This window comes from Epinephelus lanceolatus, chromosome 9 (assembly GCF_041903045.1).
Source record: "Epinephelus lanceolatus isolate andai-2023 chromosome 9, ASM4190304v1, whole genome shotgun sequence".
Lineage (NCBI taxonomy): Eukaryota > Metazoa > Chordata > Actinopteri > Perciformes > Serranidae > Epinephelus > Epinephelus lanceolatus.
Window position 1 is genome coordinate 15,378,547 of NC_135742.1, and position 20,144 is coordinate 15,398,690.

Below are 20,144 nucleotides of genomic sequence, written 5' to 3' on the forward strand. Positions count from 1 at the left end.
TGCATGTTTTGGGTCAGGTTTGTGGATGGATGGACACAGATGGTAGTGCAGATCATGTCTATCCTGCATGTGTGGTATACACACACTAAAAAAAACTAAGCAAAGTTGATAGAAACCCTGTTATCAGTACCCATCATCATATCATTTATACATTAGGAAAGCAAGGAAAAAGTCAAGGATGTTCCAGTAGACAAGGCAGTGCAGTCATACAGATAAATTAATTTCACCTTTCTTCAGCAGTCACCATTTTTGTTCAGGTCAAGGTTTGGAGATACACCTAGCTAGTATAGCTGCATGTTAGAAAAGTTTTACTTGCTTATGTGACTCTAATCATGTAAAATGAACATGACAATGTGAGATATAGACTGGAGCTACAGATAAATATACTGCTGAAGTGACCTCAGGTGGAGGTGATACCGAGCATCCAGCGACACCACCAATAAACGGAAGTCACCCCTGGGTTCTTTCCCTTAACGCCATCCGTGGGGGCCGGGAGGGCTTTGAACAGCTGTCTTGTCAAAAGCAAACAGTGGCCGTGCTGTGACAAAGGCCGCTGGTGCTGGAATGCCCCCCTTTTCAGCAGGCGTAATCCCAGAACACACTGCTGTCGGAGCCCATCAGGCACTGGGCCAGAGATGGGCCTTCCTGCCCTTTGGAAAGCGGGTTAGCAGCAGAGGCAGGGCAGCCAGGGGGGTAAAGCCTGCTTCAGAGGGGATGGACTGTCAGGCTGACAGCACTCTATTGCCACTGTTGTAGTAAGAGAAAATAAAGAGTTGTGCTGACCGAGGGGAGTTTGGTAGGGATCTGGGGAGAGGGAGGAGGGAGGAGTGCAGAGAAAGGGGGGAGGGTGGCCGGAGAGATTAATGGAGGAGGTAAAGTTCAAGTGCCTCTGAGATGGAACACATGAAAGTGGCCAGGAGAATGAAGCTTCCTCAAAGGACTAATGTGGGGAGTGTTGATTTGTCAAATCTTGGGTCAAGTCTTGGGTCTTCAGACAAAAATGCTCTTTATCTACACAGACAATAAGTGGTCTTTGTTACTGTCTAAACTTAGGAGGCATATGTAATATTTACATCTGCCAATCTATTCTAAATTGTGCTTTACTTTATCTTTCCTTTGCTTAGTCTTATTACCTTCCTGCTTACATACTGGTTTGTGATGAAGGGCTGTGCTGTACAGTCAACAACCAATTTATGTTTTTGCACAAAAAACAGAAGGTTCTGATGTGGTTGGCAAATGTTTAAACTGTCAGCAAGGACAAAGAGCAATGTCTTTATAAACAACTGTCAGGGTCAGAGTCAAGGTTTAGACATCCCCTCCTCCGTGTTCAGTTAACTACATATATCACATAAAGGAGGAGGCAAAGCGGCCTTTAAATTCTGTATCTCCTGAACTTGTGTGAAAACCAAAAAATGTCAGTAACAGATGTATTTCGTGATGATGTAAGTTGCTCAGTGACTCAGACTTAATGTTTAGCCTGTCCACCCATCATCTCTGGCAGTTACATCATGAAAACAAACTCCAAACTGTGGCAGAATGTGGCACGAAAGCATGATTATACACATTAGCTGTCATTTTTGTCGTCATCCCGTTAACACCACGGGACAAAAATGCAAAGAATGCAACAAAAATATGTTGATGATAGGTACATGTTTGTTACGTGTATGTTCAGCGGAGCTCTTCTTTTAACTGTGAAAAAGTACTGCGTGTAAACACCGGTTAAACTGAGGGATATACTTAGCAGGGCTGGCCCCATCGTAGTAATTGCAGAGGGGAGAGGTCAGAAATGTTAATGCAGTGATGCAGTGCAATACTCACATTAGAAAATATGACAAGAGGGGAAGAGATGATAGTATAACTGTTTATTTTCACTAATGGACAGTGTACAGATATATGCTGTGCTGCACTAATAAAATCATCACTTGTTTTATAATAAATAAACACACAAACACAGACACATACATGTAAGAGAGGGAGAGAAAGAGAGAAAGTCACAGCTTTCCAGAGAAAAAAGCCCTCTACTGAGACTGAACTTGTCCTTGTCTTAAAGGTCCAGTGTGTAGGATTTAGGGGAATATATATTGTCAGAGATGCAATATGTTTTCTTTAGAGTAAAATCACCTTGTGTTTTTGTTATATTAGAATGAGTTGTTTATATCTACATACAGAGCAGATATTCATCTCTGGATATCACCATGTTGGTTTGCCATGTTTCTACAGAAGCCCAGATCAGACAAACTACACAAGACAACACTGGCACAAGATAGGGCCATTCATGTTATCCCGTTAGCTACCGCAGTTCGCAGCCCCTCTGCAGTGAGAGTGTTGGAAAAACACTGTTTTTTTCCGTGAAACTGCTTTATTTGGTGTTTTACTGATTTAAATCACCGGGTCCTTTTGTTTTAAAGAGGAAGAGACCTCTGGAAATAACTTGGCTCCTGGTAAAAACCTCCTGAACATCTGGATCTTAAGTTATAATAGTAAAAGGTGAGCAATTTTAAGTGCTATATCGTAGCCCCTCATCCAAGAGTTCGCCTTCAAGAAGCCTCTTGGATGAAACATCGAAACATCCTCAAGAAACTCAAGCAAGTCCAGCTGGCTACGATATAGCTCTTAAGATTACCATGACCTGGATGACTGAGAATCTTCACTGACATAAAAGGTGAGCACACTTTCGCAGGTGTTAGGCTAGCTAGCGACATTCAACATGCCAAACAGTGTCGCAGAAACACTGATTTGTAACATGAAACTGCTTTACTCAGTGGTTTTACCAGTTTTAAATTACTGGTCTGTTTGTGTTGGTTAGGAAGAGACTTCTGCGGATAATTTTGCTTGTGATAAAAACCTCCTGAACACTAAACACTGAAGGAATTCCAACCTGGAGAATTTTCAGCTGATTGCAATCTGCTAGATGCCACTAAATCCCCCTAAATCTAACACACTGTTCATTTCAACCAGAAGTACAAGAGATGCGGGAAGGCGTACTGAGCCAGTTGACCTCAGTAGAGGGCGGAGAAGAAAAAGAAGTGCAGATAGAGGAGCTGAGGGGAGTGCTGGGAGGAGATTCTGTTAATGAATAAAATGGGAGTAACATGGCTGTATGTAATGGTTATATTGGATGACAGTTTACTGATGGTAATAGGATTTCTGAGCAGGGCAGGGAGTGAGAGAAAACATAGTTATGAAGCAGTTCTTTTCAGTCTTGGACACAGAGGACAGAGAGAACCACAGTGAAATTCTCTTAAATGGCTCTTTTTCCTCTCCAACATTATTAGGTCTACTCAGAAGGGACCGATTTCAGCTATGAGTCACTTTAAACTACTAAAAACATCAGTGACCGACCGTCAGAGGAGGCAGATATAAAAGAGGAAGCTTGATGGGAGACAAAGACACAAATCTCAGCACCTGAGAATCAATACCTGATATTCAACTTGACTTGCTGGTATAAATGTTTTTGTTGAAAATAAACAATAACAGGGACAAAACTGTAAAACACAGATATATTCATACAAGACTTCTCAGCAATGGATACAATTTGGATGAACCAGTTTTCAGCATCTCCAACCTGCAGGTGATTTAGGGACCCTTTGGACTGGGGCTTAAATTGGGTGCAGCAACTGCTGTTTGGTGTTTAAATTGTTGGATACAAATAAGTGTAGCTATATAGACACATATACATAACACGTAAACAATCAAAAGTAGAAAATGTATAAAGCAAAATAATATATTTATATATTTATACATTATGCATTAACAAATGCACTTGCATTGATGGAGGTAGATAGCAAAGATTCAGAGGTAAAAAGGCATATAGATGTCGCTGTGCTTTGGAGGAGAATAAGTACATAATGTGGCTGAAAAATCTGAAGTTAAATGCAAGAATTTCTGTGTGCTTATTAATAGTATGTACAGTACAGAGTATGAGGTGAAAGGAAAAAGTGGCAGGATGCTGCTGATGTCCTTGAGTTACCCATCCAGTACTCTGGATTGGAGGGGTCTGGCTTGGCTGGCAGGGCTCTCCACAGTTAGCAGGAGGTGTCGAGGGAAATCTTGTCCCTGCATACAGATGTCTGGGGTTTGCATGTCGGATCACACGAAGAGCACGGAGTAGGGAGGACATCGGCAGCTCTCAGAGGACGACTCTCGCACCCAGGAACCATGACAGCCTGGGACTGAAGCTGCTGCCCAGAAAGTTCTGGGGAAGATAAGGACCATGTCAGGCATGGAATAGTGTGTTTTAAATGTTTTTTGTATTTGTTTTGTTTTGTTTTTAAAGTCCACTTTGTCTTTTATTTCAGTTCTTTCATTGGGTGACATATGGTTTGGTTTGTAGAAACAATAAGACAGTCTAAGCGAAAATAGATGCAGATGTTTGTGGATTCAAAGGTCTGGACCCAGGCAATGCAGATGTTGCTTTGAGCCACAAAGTCTACACAAAGTGGCTTGAATGTTGTCAGAGCTTTCGGGGGGAAGCTCAGACAATTTTTAGTTTTTGTCCAGCCATTCTACAGATGGCTAAGCTACATTAAAAGCCACGCAGACCCACTACCCTAAATTGAAAACTATCTGAGGTGTAATGGATGAACTTGTCCGTGGTTTTCTTTTGTCTGCTTGGTTTACCTGGTGCTCTGTAGGCCGTCGCCTCCACAGCGGTCTGACTTTGACATGGCATCGCTCTGACACTCTGCACAGACCAGCCTCTCTCTCACCAGCTGAGCACTCCACAGTTTAAGCTTACACGCTGCACTGGCCTGTTTCAACCGCAGGTACACACAGTAACTGTAAGCACAAGGTAAAGACAGAGAGAGAAAAGTGTCACAAATGATTAACTCAGGTATACTTACATTTGATTCGTAAATCTGTAAAAAAAAAAAAAAAAAAAAAAAAAAAATAGATAAAAATACAGGGGTCAAAAGGTCGAATCACACATTTCTGGACTCAGAACCTGATCCTAATCCTGACTAAACAAGGTGCTGCTCACACAGCCAAGGGCTCACTATCTAACTTTTTGTTCATTGGATTGAGCTTCAGACTGTTATCTTTCCCTCGTATTAATGTGGTAGAAAGTGCGCCAAATGAAATGAGAAACATCTGTATGCCTCGACAAAATCAACAACAAAAGAAAAAGTCCATATTAATACAGAGACACAAGTCAGGTTTAAACTCTCTAAAAAGAGTTTTTCTCCTCCTCTCCTGAAGTAGTTAACAATGAAAAGCGATCCAACATGGCCTGATCTATGGGAGCCAAGTGATCATCCACCTCAGCAAGCTGTGCTTGATCACGACTATAACCAGACAAAGGACAAATCAAACTTTCCCGATAAGAGATTTGTTCCATTTGAAGGTGATTCAGCAGTGTCACGGTCACCTGCAGTATCCTAATATCAACACAGCTCAGTCTGTGCACTGGAAACAATAATAAAGTCGTGTTTCTCTGATCACTGTGTTCTCTGGCAGGCACTTTGAACTTGTGCACTATTTATTTTGTCTCTGATTCAGTCAGCTGGGACAAAACACCATTCCCAGCGGGGTGGTTTGTCAAAGAAAACTTGAAGCTGCATTTTTTTTTCAGAGTGGTTCTTGGAGATTTTGTCCAACAGTAACATTATAATTTAAACTCATGCAAATTTAGTCTGATAATGCTTGCATTTGAAGAACGCTTTGCAACAAGGCAAACAAAGTGAAAAGAAGGAGTGAATAAGTAAGGCAGAGAGAGTGCAGAGAAGTGAAGAAGAAATTAACATTATCACTTATGCTTGATGGATTCCATCAGCAACTTTCATTAGCATATCTACCTTTGGGATTATTTACACATTTTGCAGAAATGACAAATATAATGAGGTTTTAACACAAGGGGGATTTCCTCACTTCTCCCTTGATTGGGCTTGAACTTGTTCATGCTGCAAAACTTCAAATAATGCAAATCCCTCAAACCAACAACACAGGCGCTCTGTTAAAACACACAATACCTTTATGTCTTAACTCTTGAAAGTTATCAGCACAGGTCTGTGTTAAGCCTTTACAAATTCAAAGAACTACATAACAGCAACCTGGCAATTTTTAACCTAAACATCATCATGAAACATATTACCTCAGATAATTTCATATATATAACTGGAGATCCAAAGGCAACTACGGATCATGCTTTCAAGTCATTTTAACCCCTTGATTCCAGGGCAAATTGCCATGACAACACCAGGGACCCATCATCAAGCACACCAGATGTCTCTGTGAAATCATCCTACTGCATGGCTTACATTCATGAGTAATGTGCCTCCAATCCCCTGATACTTCTTACTTCAGTCAAAACAGAGGTATCCGATGTCCATTTCAATCAGTGTAAAAAGCTGTGGGCTGTCAGGAAACCAACAGCGATTTTATTCCCTGATTTCTGAGAACATCAGCAATCAGCTCAGATGTTCTCAGAAATGATGATCTACGCAGGAAGGCTTTGCCTCTTACATGGATTATGGTTGCCTTATCGGTAAAGGTCAGCTCATGATGCAAATATTCAACGACAGCCTTCATGTTACACAGTCAAAGCAATTTCAAGGCTCTGCCTGCTATGGAAACCTTGGACATGATCTGTGTTCTCTAATCTTTTGGAGCACAAAGTTGATCTTATAGTGACCTTTGAAACTAAGTTGAAACTGTGAAAAAACTGATATGAACCTGAAGTCAAATCTAGCTGTATCTGAGATGTTGAAATGCAGCCTTGGAGCTGGAACAAAAGAGGTTCGTGCCATATAAAATGCTGGCAAAAAAAGCTGTTGGTTAAGGTAAGACTTGGTAAATTTCACACAAAACACAGATAGCATTTTTGATGCAATAGCCTACTCTTCACTTGCTATAAAGTCTCACTCTCTGTCCAGGACGTAGGATCATTCAGTGCTCCACACATTTCAGCTGTAATTACACCCTCTCTACATCGACTGCACATGAAAGCCGGCGCTACAGACAAAAACAAAATGGGCTGGGTGGGTCAGTAGTGAGCAGTCTGTGTGTTTGTTTGCAGTCTGATAATAGAGGCCTTACCTGGCCTTCTCCTCCTTCATCAGCATGTGTGGTCGCCTCCAAGGGTCCTTGAAGTTCCTCTTAAAGGAATCAGGCAGGATCTTTGCCACCTCTGCAGGTCAGGCGTGGGGATAAAAAGGTGGAAATGAAAAAGGAAGCACTCACGTCAGATAGGCTCTTGTTTCCAGAGGAGGGGATCTTTTTTTAATTACAGGAAAGTCATCCCAATGACTTGATGTATCAGATGACTCAAAGTGGCGTTATTTCTTTGGAAATCTTCTACTTATCTGTGTTCTGGTGTTTTATTACCAGGAAAATGATTCAACAGTAAAGAGCATAACTGAGGCGTTTGAAATAGTGCAGCTGGAGATAAGGCCTGTTTCTTACAGCAGAAGTGTTAGCAAGAGGTACCCCAGAGAATACTGAAGCACTAGATTAATATGTAACAGAGTTCAGAGCAGGAGAGCATACATGCATAAATGCACGGACACGGCATAAAAATGTCATAGCCTCACCTTTTGCGGTGCTGCATATGGCATTGTTTCCAAAGCATCCTCGACGCTGTTTGAGGTCAGGACAGGGCGTGCCTCCGTTTCTAGGGGGAACGGACACTTGGCGACTCCTCTCTGTGCTGCCAACTCCACATGGAGATGTGCACGATGACCAGGGACCCCACGATCCCACTACACAGTCAATGGCTGCTGGGGATGCAGGGAGACAGAGAGATCAGCTGAGGGTTTTAGATTACCTTTAAATCTAAAGATGGGGAAAAGATCATAAAATATGAACAAGAAATATATAAAGAAAGAGCCTCTTGGAGTTTAAGGTTTCTTCAGGTTTTCCCAGAGTTATGTACAGAGAAGGTAACATACATTTTGGGGAAGTGAGATGAGTTTCCTGTCCAGTGGCACCCCAAAGGGGGGTCCAGGGGGTCCACTAAGAAAGAATTATTTCTCTTTCGCCATTGAACTCTTCAGCAGAAACATTTCGTGATGGTTTGTGTTTTTGTTCGCTGGCTCACGGTAAATATGCTTTGTTCTTTCAACACTCTGTTGTGTTGTTAATGTGCTAACTGGCTAATTACTATCTTGAATCTGTCTTGTCGGCTTTTAGGTTTCCCTTTTTTAATGACAAATACGGTCTACTGCTCTCTGCTGGTATGGAGAGCTATTTCTTCTCACACATGTGCAGACCGACATGCTGGTCGGCTGTCATCTTTGCGATGTGTTCTGAAGTTTTGGACTTGAGGTGACGCAAAAGTCTACATTTGTTGCCGCTAGTTCTTTGATGTTGGTTTGGTCCGTCTTGTCCTTTAGGTTACATTTTGGTGAGGAGAAAGCCTGCATGGTGATTTTCAAGAGGTACCTTGAATTCTCACTTCAAAATTTCTGAATGAAAATGGGTTCTATGGGTACCCATGGTTCTCCCCTTAACTTGAGAAGGCTTGTTCCCTGTAAATGTTTTGTTGCTTATAATCAATGTACTCCTTTAAGTAAAAACAGTATATTTATCCTTTTAAGGATAAGAACTACCGGCCTATTTGAAGAGCAAAAAATCGACTAATATAAGACATTGAAACAGGAGTGCTGTGGAACTCAAGCTATTAACTATATTGGTATTGGCCTATGCACATCAGATAATTAGTGATATTAACTGTAAAATAAGAAACCAAAGTATATCAGTATGCAATTCTGTAACTGTCATATTGACATGTTTTCAACTAGCCTATGTGCTCCTCTCTACGGTTCACAGTGGCCCTTTCTGGCCGCCACTATTGAAAATTTCGGGGGGAAGATTTAAATGTACTAAAGCAGAAGAGAAAGGTTTTGGGTTTTTTTTGTGAGACTCAGAGGAACTCTCGCCAGCTGTCAGCAAATGGTTTAATTCTGAAAAATGAATTGATCTTTACCCCAGGGGTAGTTGTAAACTTTCCCCTAATCTTTGCTGTCATGCCTAACTGAAAGTGGGAGCTGCAACACACACCCAGATACAGAGTTGCATAATATTTCACTGGGCATTTACTCAGGTAGGTGGGTGGCAAACGAGTGACTGGGTCATTACCATCTGCTAATGTCAGATCAGCCAAACCCCAGACTCAGGAAGTCTGTGACCCAGGTCACATGTGTGGGGCCATTTAAATAAGGGGCTAATTTTGCATCCTGTTCTCTCTGGTTTCCCTCTACACCACACACACACACAAATACACACACACACACACAGCAGCAGCAGCAATCAGGCTTCCCGTTCAGTAGGCTGATTTAGCCAATTACATCAGGCTAAGAGGAAGCTGTGTTAGTTAGATGGCTGCTCTGATCAAAGCCAAGAGTCTCCAGCAGTAATCAGGCTTTGTCCAACACAGAGATTTAATTGCAGCAGACATTTAACAGCCTTGTTTTAGGGAGGAAGTGCCCACTCCATAAACATACAAACACATAAACACTCAAGGGGCACTCAAGAGGCACTCAAATTGATAAATGCCAACATTTATGTTTACACCAGAATACTTTATTGAAAAAGCCTGATGTTGGTGTAGAGCTTCTGTGTAGACAATAAAAGTTTAACACAATGAGAGCAGGTGCACACAGCTTTAAGCTCTTAGATGTTCTTGGTGAACTTACAGGGAGGCAGAGGATAAATATACCATAACTGAATCTAATCCTCCCTCGCCATCTAATCTACCTCACTCTGTCTTTATAATACTCACTCGCCCCCACAGTACAATGCTGCAAGTGAATAAGTATGTGTGTGAACAGGAGAAAGAGAGAGGGAGAGCTTTCAAGGTGCCGCCTGTTTGGTTCATTCCCATGGTCCTGTTGGGGTTTTGGAGGGGGGGCGGCTGTCTCAGTGACACAGCCGATCCACAAAGCCACTGTGGAATCTCTGCATTCCTGCACATTAGTGCTGCCCACCTGACACTCGCCTTTCCCAGATCACCACACACACATATACATACACACATATCGAAAACAATTTCTGTCAGATCAACCCACCCACTTGGGCCTGTTCCACCCTCAGTCATCACCCCTAAAACACACAGACATACACATTACCCCTGTGCAGACTTGTAAAGTGACATAAGCTTTCCTGAAAGGCTACTGAAGGGCGTGATCGAATCAGACACCACAACCATATCAGCTTTCTAGCCTCCTCCACCTCGTCTTATCCTTACCCCTCGCCTTTCCTTCCCTCTTCTACATCCTCTGACGTTCACAGAGGCGCTTTTTAAGTTGCTGTTTTTCTTTCTCATCGTGGGAAAAACACAAGAAAGCAGGGCAGATGAGGTCTTTGCTGCAGAGGGAGTGCAATGAAACCTATAGGGTCAGTGAGTTCTCGCACCCGAGGGGAAACAGGGCTATGATCCACACACACCCACACACACACACACACACACACACTAACAGGACTGAGGCCCAGTCTGGAAGTCTCAGCCTGTTGGCCCCAAGCCACCAGAGGTCAGAAGGCAATTACCTAACTGTGGTGGTCCCCCCGCTCTGTTTGTGGTACCACCAGTGCGACAGTCCCACCACCCACATGATAACCCTGCTGACAGCCTGACACAGCCTGACCCACACAGAGCTTACAGCCGCTGTTGTCCCCTGTCCCCATTGTTGACGAGAAAGTCCCCAGTTGGAAAGTATGCCACCACCTCTGACCTCTAACCCCAATACAGGAAACAAATGGTACTTGTTGTCAGCATGTTAAGCTTTTGTCCTTTCGATCAGCTGGTATTTTTTACGAAGTGTTTTCAAACACAAACCATGTCTTTTTTCTGTTACTGACTTTAGACATGTATTCTCTAACCTTTTGGAGCACAAGGTTAATTAGACCTAGAGTTGTCTTGCTTTGGTACGAATCAGGGACTAATTTTGTTTCAAAGGTGCATAACTGCCTAGAGTTGGTTCGTGTTCTCACGGCAGCATTTACAAGCGGACCAGATAAAATGCCTTGAGCGAGAAAGCTGCTCTTGATTGGTCAGAATTTCCATGCGGGAAAAATCCAGGAAGTAAACAAAACGTTGAAGAAGAGTACACTTACAAGATAAAGGTGACACTTTCTAATGTCACAATGGAAGGACAACTACGCAGGTTGATTTTAGCGCTGGTCATCATGGACTATATTGCTGTCATTGTTCATTTTAGTCAAACCATACAGTTTGAAAACGAGGCGCGGCTCCAAATAGAAAACAATGTTTTGATGCATTGGATGTGCTGAATTTGGTGCGCACCTGAGTGTGATTGCTGTGTTCACACCTGCCCAAACGAACCACAGTTAGGGGGCAAACGAACTTGAGTTTGACTGAACTAAACCAAACAGGGCAGGTGTGAAAACACCCTTAGTTTTTGTTATTTAAAGGAACAGTCAAGATTAGGGGGATTTAGTGGCAGTACAGATTTCACAGTTCCACATTAAAAATTCAGTGTTTCTCCTACGCTGTTTGGCATGCCACAGATGCCTGCTAACCCAGTACTTGCTAATGTGTGCTCACCTTTTTACTCAGATAACTTAAGATCCAGACATTTTAAGAGGTTTTTACCAGGAGACAAATTATCCACAGAGGTGATTTTAACCATTACAAACACTGAACAAAGCTGTTTTACATGAATGAGAGAGGCTGCTAACTGTGGTGGCTGATGCAAAAATGCAAATAGCCCCATTGTTTGGTTTGTCCATTCTGGGCTACAGTAGAACAACATGGTGGACAAGAATTGGCTCCCTATGTAGCTATAAACAGCTCATTCTGAGGTAATGAAAACACAACAATTCTTATTTTTAGGTGATTATCCACTAAAGAAAACATACTTATTATGTTATATTCTATTTCTGTCAATATATATACCCCTAAATCAGACACACTGGACATTTAATATAGAAGATTTTTGTATTTTTTTTCCTCTGAGCTTGCTAAAAAAAAAATCAGTTCAAGTTTTGAAAAATATTGAGCGTAATATGGGTTTGTTTTGAAGAAGTTTACGGCACTATGGCTAATTTTCCTGGCAGTTGGCAGAGCTTCACACAAATGCCACTAAATGAACCAAACCCCTGAATGTGTATCCAACATCAGCACTTTTATCTCCTGACTTGTCAGCCAATCTCCAGTCACACTTGTTACAGTGAGATAATGGCGTATTGACATTCCTTTGCTTTCTCTTTCACTCTCCCTGAATTCTGCTTCCATTTTAGGGTTTCACAACAAAAGACTTATCAGACCTGCTTGCCCAATTTGCTTTATCTTCTTCTCCATTTATCACTTTGTCTCGCACTCTCCCTTGTTCTTTCTCCCCATCTGTCTCCTTTTTTTCACTCTCCCACCCCCTCTCTTCTCCCTCCGTCTCCTCTCTGATGGGACCCAGATGTCCAGCTGCTCTAGAGGACCGCCGCACCTCAAAATCCCCACAGCCAACATCCCTCCTGTGTACAGAGCTGGGCTTTGGTCCCATCAGACAAGCCTTATAATGTTTGGCAACACAAGGGAGAAGCCTGTTAAAAGGGGTGAAGGACACGGGACTGAGCCCTAATAACAGGTTTGCACATAAATGTTTCCTGTAGACATCTTGAAAAGAGGAGCCAAGCCAAGCAACTAATTAAAAGGATTCATTACAAACACAGCTGAGACAGATTTTCTGTTAAAATTTAACACACTAAGACACGTTTGCACTTCATGGCCTCCCAGAATTTGATCATAGCATAATAATATTAACTAAAGATATGATACACAAATAACAGTTATCACTTTTGAATATTCACTTTAGCTCCTCACAAAAATAAAACACAACCAAAAACAAAGAAAGAAATAAAGATAGACATAAAACAGAAAATGAGATATTCTTGTCAGTGAAAGTTCACCTGCTTACCTTTAAAAACACCATCCAAAAATGTAATGTGAACTTTTCTTCACAGTTGTGGCAACAGGTGAGGAATGAAAGCAGCAACAAAAGTGGAATGTGGAAACCTGCACAGCTATACCGCCTCGGTTTCCATAAAAAAAACTACTTGAAAGACACAGAAAACTATATACAACCATTCTGGATTTGAGTTTAACTAATAAACGACTCGTTAGAGGAAGACTGCTCCTCAATTGCAATACTAAGATGAGTAACATTTTATGGTGAGCATGCTAAGATGCTCACTATAACAATGCTTACATACTGATAATAATCAGGCATATTTACTATGTGGACCTATTTATTTTATCATGTTAGCATGCTAGCATTTTGGAGTTAAACATAAAACACAGCTGAGGCTGACCTGATTATTAAATGGTAAATGGACTGCACTTTTAAAGCACTTTTCTAGTCCTCTGACCTCTCAAGCTCTTTTACACTGCATGTCACATTCATCCATTCACACACCAATGGAACAGCCATTGGAAGCAATTTGGGGTTCAATATCTTGCCCAAGGATTCTTCAACATGCGGACTAGAGGAGCTGGGATCGAGCCACTGATCTTCTGATTGGTGGATGACCCACTCTACCCTCTGAGCTACAGCTGCCACAGCGATGGAAATTGCCCTTAAAGTGTTGGTTCGCCCAAATGTAAAACAAAACATTTTACAGTGGAAAAAAAAAAATCAGGGCTCACCAAGGACATGAACGGGTGTAACACGTTTTACACAAATCCACCTAATGAGAAATTTCACTTACACCAAACAAATGTCAAATTCATGGTGGCGCTAGAGAAAAAGTCAGGGGATCACCAAAGTCAGTAAGATTCATCCTCTGGGGATCAGAATCTATATGATCTGTTAATTAATCAATCTTATTAATCTCTTATCTTGCCATGCAGATAGTTTTTGGTTTAAATTGTCTAGGATATCCGTTTTTTCTACCACAGATGGAAAGCAATGTAAAGGAACTTAAATGTCTTCATGGATATTTCACAGACCTGCAGTGAAAAGTTTTCCCATTAAAAGTGTTGACACCTTCCAAGTTCAAGACAGAATACTGATGTTTTCTGGTCATGAAGAGGCCAGATGAAGACCATCAAGTTCGCAATCAGGAGCATCTATCAGTGCGTGCAATATGTGAAACTGGGCGGGATGCTGTTTGTCCCAAAAACTACAACAGCTGGCTCATCTCAGCCAAGCTGGGTAAGAACACTCACTACTTACAGAAGTTAGAAGAAGAAGGTGAGGGAAGCAAAGAAGAAAAATTAGGAGTGAACGTATGAAAACATCATGGCATGACAGCATACCATTCCCTAGAGGAAAAGAAAGAGAAGCAGAAGTGCCTGCAGAAGGAACAGATGAATGATGAGGGAAGCTCTGGTGCATCTGAGGCTACAATATGTCTTCCTGCTGAAGTGAGAACTACCAGACACCACAGCAGGAGAGGAGAGGAGCTGCCCCTTCCATCCTCCTGTGGGCAGGTTTCATCTCTGAGGAGGAATGAGCAGTTAGAGACTTACTGTGGGGAGGATGTGGAAATAACCAAAAGGTACTCCTACAAGAGGAGAAAACTCCCCCATGGGAAATATAATTTAATTTAAGTTGCCTCCTCCTCTTCTGTTATATACGGTAATATCCTTGATTTCTGTTAACAACCCCTTGTTCCCTGTGGTAATCACATAATACGGTGAAGAAATTGAAAGTATATCCAGCAAAAAATGTCTTCATATGCCTTATATTGTGGAGGAGGCCACAACTGAAACTGCATTAAGTTTCGATGTACTGAATCCTCTGTCAGTCCAGATATAGGCATCTTCTCTTTCATCTTCCATGTTGCATTTCTTTTGTACCTTTTAAATAAAGTTTGACACCAAAGGGAAGGGGATGTTACACGAGAAATTGTGTCACCTTGCTGTATTAGGGCTACACGATATGAGAAAAATATACTCTGAATGGGCCGAGGCAGCGTGCGCTTTCATAGACTTCTTCTCTCAGTTATATTTTCAGCTCTTTATCCAGGAGATTTACCAGAAAAGCGAACATCCCCACTCTGTCTTCCTGTGATTTGGGAACATTAAGAGTCCTCAGATTATTTTGGCGATGGCGATTCTCAAGTTGATCAGTACAGTCCATTGCAAGCTGTCGTTTAATTTCATGCTCTCTTATGCGGTGTTGATGAGCCCCTTGTCCAACCACCTGCTCGTGCATATCACTCACTAGCATTTCAGTTTTTTATCCAGATGATAATGGATGACATGACACAGATGACAGTGTGTTGGTTGCTGCTTGGAGATTTAAAAGTTTGTCTAACTTACTTTCCAAGTCATCACACCTAGCATTTGCTGCGGCTGGCGTGTCCGCCTGGGTTGCCACCTGTGATCTTGTAACATTAGGCATCGCAGAAGCCTTCAGTGTCCGTCTTTCTTGACTTGTCATAGGTCCAGCTCAAAGATTAAACATTCCATTTTACTTTTTTATTTTTAAATAAGTTACATTTCTAAATTTCTCACTTATTTGACCATTGCACACCACACTGCGAGGGGACTCAACCTCTCACGCTGCGCATGCTCCAAAAAAAGAAAAAGATATAATATGCAATAACATTATTGAATATCGTCAGTACAATATGTGTACATATAAACAGATATAAAGTGGACTAAGTTCTTGACTAAGGCTTGCACAGTGCCTGTTCATGACACATTTTCTCTCCTGTATCCAAAATACTGCCAAACAGCTGGCATGCTGTTTTTTTAGGCACCAGTTCCTCTCTGGCATTCACACTTTTGTCTGCACCCATCTTGTCACAATTTCATGCTTCAACCATGCAGGGCAGTAAACAGCACTAACCTCACTCGCATGCACGCAGATTCTGAGCAATCAGATGATGCCTAACAGTGAGGGCTTACAATGACGATAAAAAAAAATTACATAATGTGCTGCCCTACATTTTGTCTATCACCTCCTCAACCTCAAGAACTACTTAAATTAACTTGTGGATCTAAAACTAAGCTCGACTATACAACTCCATAACTTTATTTAGGAACTAGTTTTGGTGGGTTGTTCTGCTGAAATGTTTATGTTTCCAGAAATGCAATCACATTTTAAAACCTCAACCTCCCCAAAAACACACTAGCTATCGACCTGTTCTGTCAGTCCGCTGCAGCAAGAGTTGCCAGACCACAAGAGGTGAATCCAGGACTGACTGCACATCACTTAAACTTGTTTTACATAGTTGTAGGGAGGATCTCTGTTTTTCCTTTAAACATTCCACATCGACTTGTTTTACATTAATAATTCTAAGCTCTCAAGTGCAGAGGAACATCCCCCACGCTGTTTACAACCAACACATATTCCTGCCAAAAAAAACATTTGAATGACATCTCTGGAGAGAACCATCTAAACTCTAAAGAGCTTTAAGTGTTTGTGTCCAAGTGGTGCAAACAGTCTGCCAGTTTTTTTTCTGTCTCTCCCCTGATGTCACCCACTCCAAGCTCTTCGCTCAGCCACAGCTGTCACGGCTAAATTACAGACTGTGACAGACAGTACACAGACAGACTCCTTGATGCGTTACAGAGCTGCAGGATCAAGATCAGATAAAGTTCGAGTGTAATGTGGGTGAGGGCGCTTTGATGGAAGTGAGCCAAGCCACATGATGCATGTTGTGTTTTAACTGTAAGATGCTCAGGTTGCAGAGGGAGGAAGTCAAGGTGGTTTTCACTGCATCACTCAGTGCTCAGTGAGCCATAGAGCATGTACAGGTCATGGCCAAGTTGATTTGTTTTCATGTTCAGATTTAAACAAATTAAAGACTGTAAAAACTTTTAAAACACACACTCCCAAATTTACAGCTGTAAGAATAAACCAGTCCAATTTGCAGATGACTGTGAGGCTTGTCACACATCCTGGTTTATAGATATCCTGCAGAGTGACCACATTCATCTGGGAAACATTGTCCAACCTGTAACACCTGCATCACACCACTGTGTGACGTTTTTTTCTGTACGATGTCACATGAGGATTGACCTGTCAGAGTGACACATGAGGTCCACAGCGATGAAAAAAAATCCTCATCTGACACGTGAGTGAACCGGTACACATGGCGGCCGTAAGCTGACCTCTGAGGGAACCAGCTGCTGTTAAACAGTGCAGTGATGACTCAACACTGACTTGAGGTGCTTTCCTGTGCTCTTTCTGTTAAGTTTCAATTTGGCAGACATGTGGGATGGATCAAGTGATGCCTGGACTCCACTCAGCTGGCTGTTGGGTGATAAATACTGTCTCTACATAACTCTTTGACTGATTGGTGGATCAAAAACATAAATTGTGATTTGAAGTGATTTGTATTTTTTCCTATGTGTGGTAAGATGTATTTGCTGATACCAATACATCTGCTGTTTGCAGCATTGCAGGGTATATTTATTTATACTGACTTATGCACTGCAAGAAACCTCTTTTTTCAACATTTGCCATGCTATACTGGTGTTTTTGAAAGTTTTAGCAGATTTTGCGGTTTAGAAGTTACATTTAATTTTACATTACAGTCAAACATGTCTACCAGTTAACATACTGCCGTTGAAATGGTTGATTACAAGAGTCTGCAGAGTGTGACCATCTGACAATATCAGACATGATGCTTACTGGGACTGATCACGTCTCAAGCAAGTTTAAAGACTCCAAATTCAAGTTAACTTTATTTAGGCAGCCCCAAAACATAGGTGTAGATTTTGGGAGGATGCAGGGGACATATCTCCCTTAATATTTTAAACATGAAAGTAGCACAGGACTTTTGTTTTTGAGAAAATTTAAGACATTTACTCAATAAATTGATGCAGAAAAGGTACAAACTGGTGCATAAATGTTCACCGGAATGGAGGAAATTATGAGTTTGATGCTCAAAATTTCCTTGCAGAGGACCCCAAATCCCCCAAATGTTGAAACAAAACCCTCACATTCGACATACAGATTGAGTTTTACTGAAATTCTATCAAATTTTAACCAGATTAAGGGATCCTCAAGTTGTAAAAAAACATTAAAACATCAATTACCTACACCTATTTGCTTTGCAAAAGGCCTGTTGTAATGTAAAGTTTGTAAATATTTAATTAAGTTGACTGAAATGTGCAAAACACATGTATGTCTCTTTGAAATTGACTGCACGCTGCAGTGATTAACAAGTGGTTCAGCTATCTTTGACATAAACAGGAGATCTAATAAAGTTTATTACAGCCTCCATGACAGTACCTTTGTACACACTTGTAAGTGACTGACTCAAGTCTGTCTGAGGCAGCCTGTTCACATCACAGCACAGATACAACACTCAAACCAAAGCTCCCTGTGTATACACTGATTTTGCTTAAATAGAGGGACCCCTGCAGCATTTGAAGTGCTCTTTGACTCCATACGACCGACCCCGCAGGTGCTTGTTAGTGTGCACTTAAGACGAGGGTCACACACTGAGTGTATCTGTGCACAGATAATCACTCCTCGTACACTTGAGCTGTTTCAACACACTGTACAGAAAGACCTGCCTCAGTTACTGGTCTAAGTGTTTTCTCTCTGTCACATCTCAGACACGGCTCTACTGTATTCCTGACCATCTTTGGCAGTCTGTTCCCATGATGTCCATTCCCTCATTTGTCCATATATAGCAGCAGCCAGGTTGATGAGGGAAGAGGTTAGCCTCATTCACATTTTAAGGATTTTGTAAATAATTAACCTCTCTCTCATGATTCAAAGTGCAGCTTGGTCTTCCTTTGTTGAGGAGAAAACTACCCTGCTGATTTGTGACTTTGTTATGATCACTCCACTTTCCAACCACTTCATGTCCTGGTTTTAAGGGCCAGGGGTCAACCCTACAAACTTAAAAACACACACATGCAACCTGCTTTTGAAAACACCATGAAGACAGGACATACCCCTCTTACAAATGGTCACTTAAAACAAACAGCCTTAGTGGGCGCACTGGAGACAGCTATGTGTAGTATGTCTCACTGTCTCCATGTCACCTCAATGCCAGTCATCTCTGGCTCAAACTGGACAACAATGAACAACAGGCATCACTAGACAGGACACAGATGAAATCTACTATCTGTACAGTATAGGTGTTAATATTCCCCAAACCTTGCCTAAAGGCAGAATTTGAGGATAAAACAAGCAACTCACCAGATATTTGGCACACACGCTGGTAGTCCTCGCAGCAGTCTCCGGTTTTCTGACAGTAGGTATCACAGTAGCACACAGTTTTTCTCTTGCTGTACTCAAAACACTCGTTGTTCCGGCCGGTGCAGCAGTTTGGGCTCTCTCTCTCCCTGCAGCCCGCTTCGGCCCGTGGAACAATTTGCCCGCAGAAAAACGCTAAGTATCCACAAACAACAAACCCGAGACGCGCTGCGCTCCATCCGTGCGCTCCCATGACGGAAGGTTTTCTGGATCCACTTGCTCCACACTCACACGCGCACACACTCTGGTGGTGTGTGCTTCACTTTGGGTGGTGCTTAAAGCTGAGTTATGTTACACTGGTGGAAATTACTATTTAAAATCCAAATCCGAGGTAAGTTCGGCATTGACACCTTGACGCGGACAAGTGATGTGTAAAAGTGGAGCCTGTGTGCGCACCAGCTCTCCTCTATCAGTGTGCCGGACACCGCCCCTCACAGCTACTGTTGGTTATTAGGAAAGACGTACAGTACCAGTCTCCCTCCCTCTCGGTGCCTCTCTCCTGCGCACTCGGTTGCGCAATTTGTTGCTTGACAAATGACTGGTATTACTGAACGTGTTATTTTTCTCTCAAAGTGTGTTGGACCACCTCTGCTGCTGGGATACACGTGAGATGCAAATCGGAAAAGTTCAGTTGAGGGGAAAACACTGAAAAATAAGCTCTGATATTTACAGTGCTTTGCACCGCTGCACCAAAACTGCAACCATAAACACTTCAAGGAATCAAAAACACAGTTTCACACGAGTGAAAAGATATCTGTGAAAAGTGCCTAAAACCATTCACATATATTTTAGCTTCCAATCAGAAAATCAAATTCAGCACCACGGACAGCGGCGCAGCCACTTTATATCAAAATCAGTAAATAAGAGAGAAGTTTACATGAAGATAAGATTCAGCCAACAGCTGCTGCGGTGAGAGACGAGGTCCTTTTTTGGGCTGCAGAAACAAAATGATCCTCCACTCATCCCGTGGAGCTAAGAGCATCCACCCTTTGGAGCAAAAGACTGGAGAACAATAACATTACTCAC

The 20,144-nt window shown here is 42.0% G+C and overlaps 1 protein-coding gene across 2 annotated transcripts; it reads right to left on the reverse strand.

Moving 5' to 3' along the window:
- Positions 1 to 1,847: 1,847 nt before the first annotated feature.
- On the reverse strand, positions 1,848 to 19,546 carry LOC117252102 (somatomedin-B and thrombospondin type-1 domain-containing protein). 2 transcript variants are annotated; one of them, XM_033618786.2, is made up of 5 exons: positions 19,062 to 19,546; positions 7,530 to 7,712; positions 7,036 to 7,126; positions 4,621 to 4,779; positions 1,848 to 4,195 (listed from the first exon to the last, which is right to left on the reverse strand). In XM_033618786.2, the coding sequence occupies exons 1-5, from the start codon at positions 19,309 to 19,311 to the stop codon at positions 4,090 to 4,092; spliced, it is 789 nt and encodes a 262-aa protein (XP_033474677.1). In that variant the 5' UTR covers positions 19,312 to 19,546; the 3' UTR covers positions 1,848 to 4,089. The 2 variants fall into 2 exon arrangements, with proteins under 2 accessions (XP_033474677.1, XP_033474676.1); XM_033618785.2 differs by having other exon boundaries at positions 7,530 to 7,715.
- Between the last annotated feature and the right edge of the window lie 598 nt (positions 19,547 to 20,144).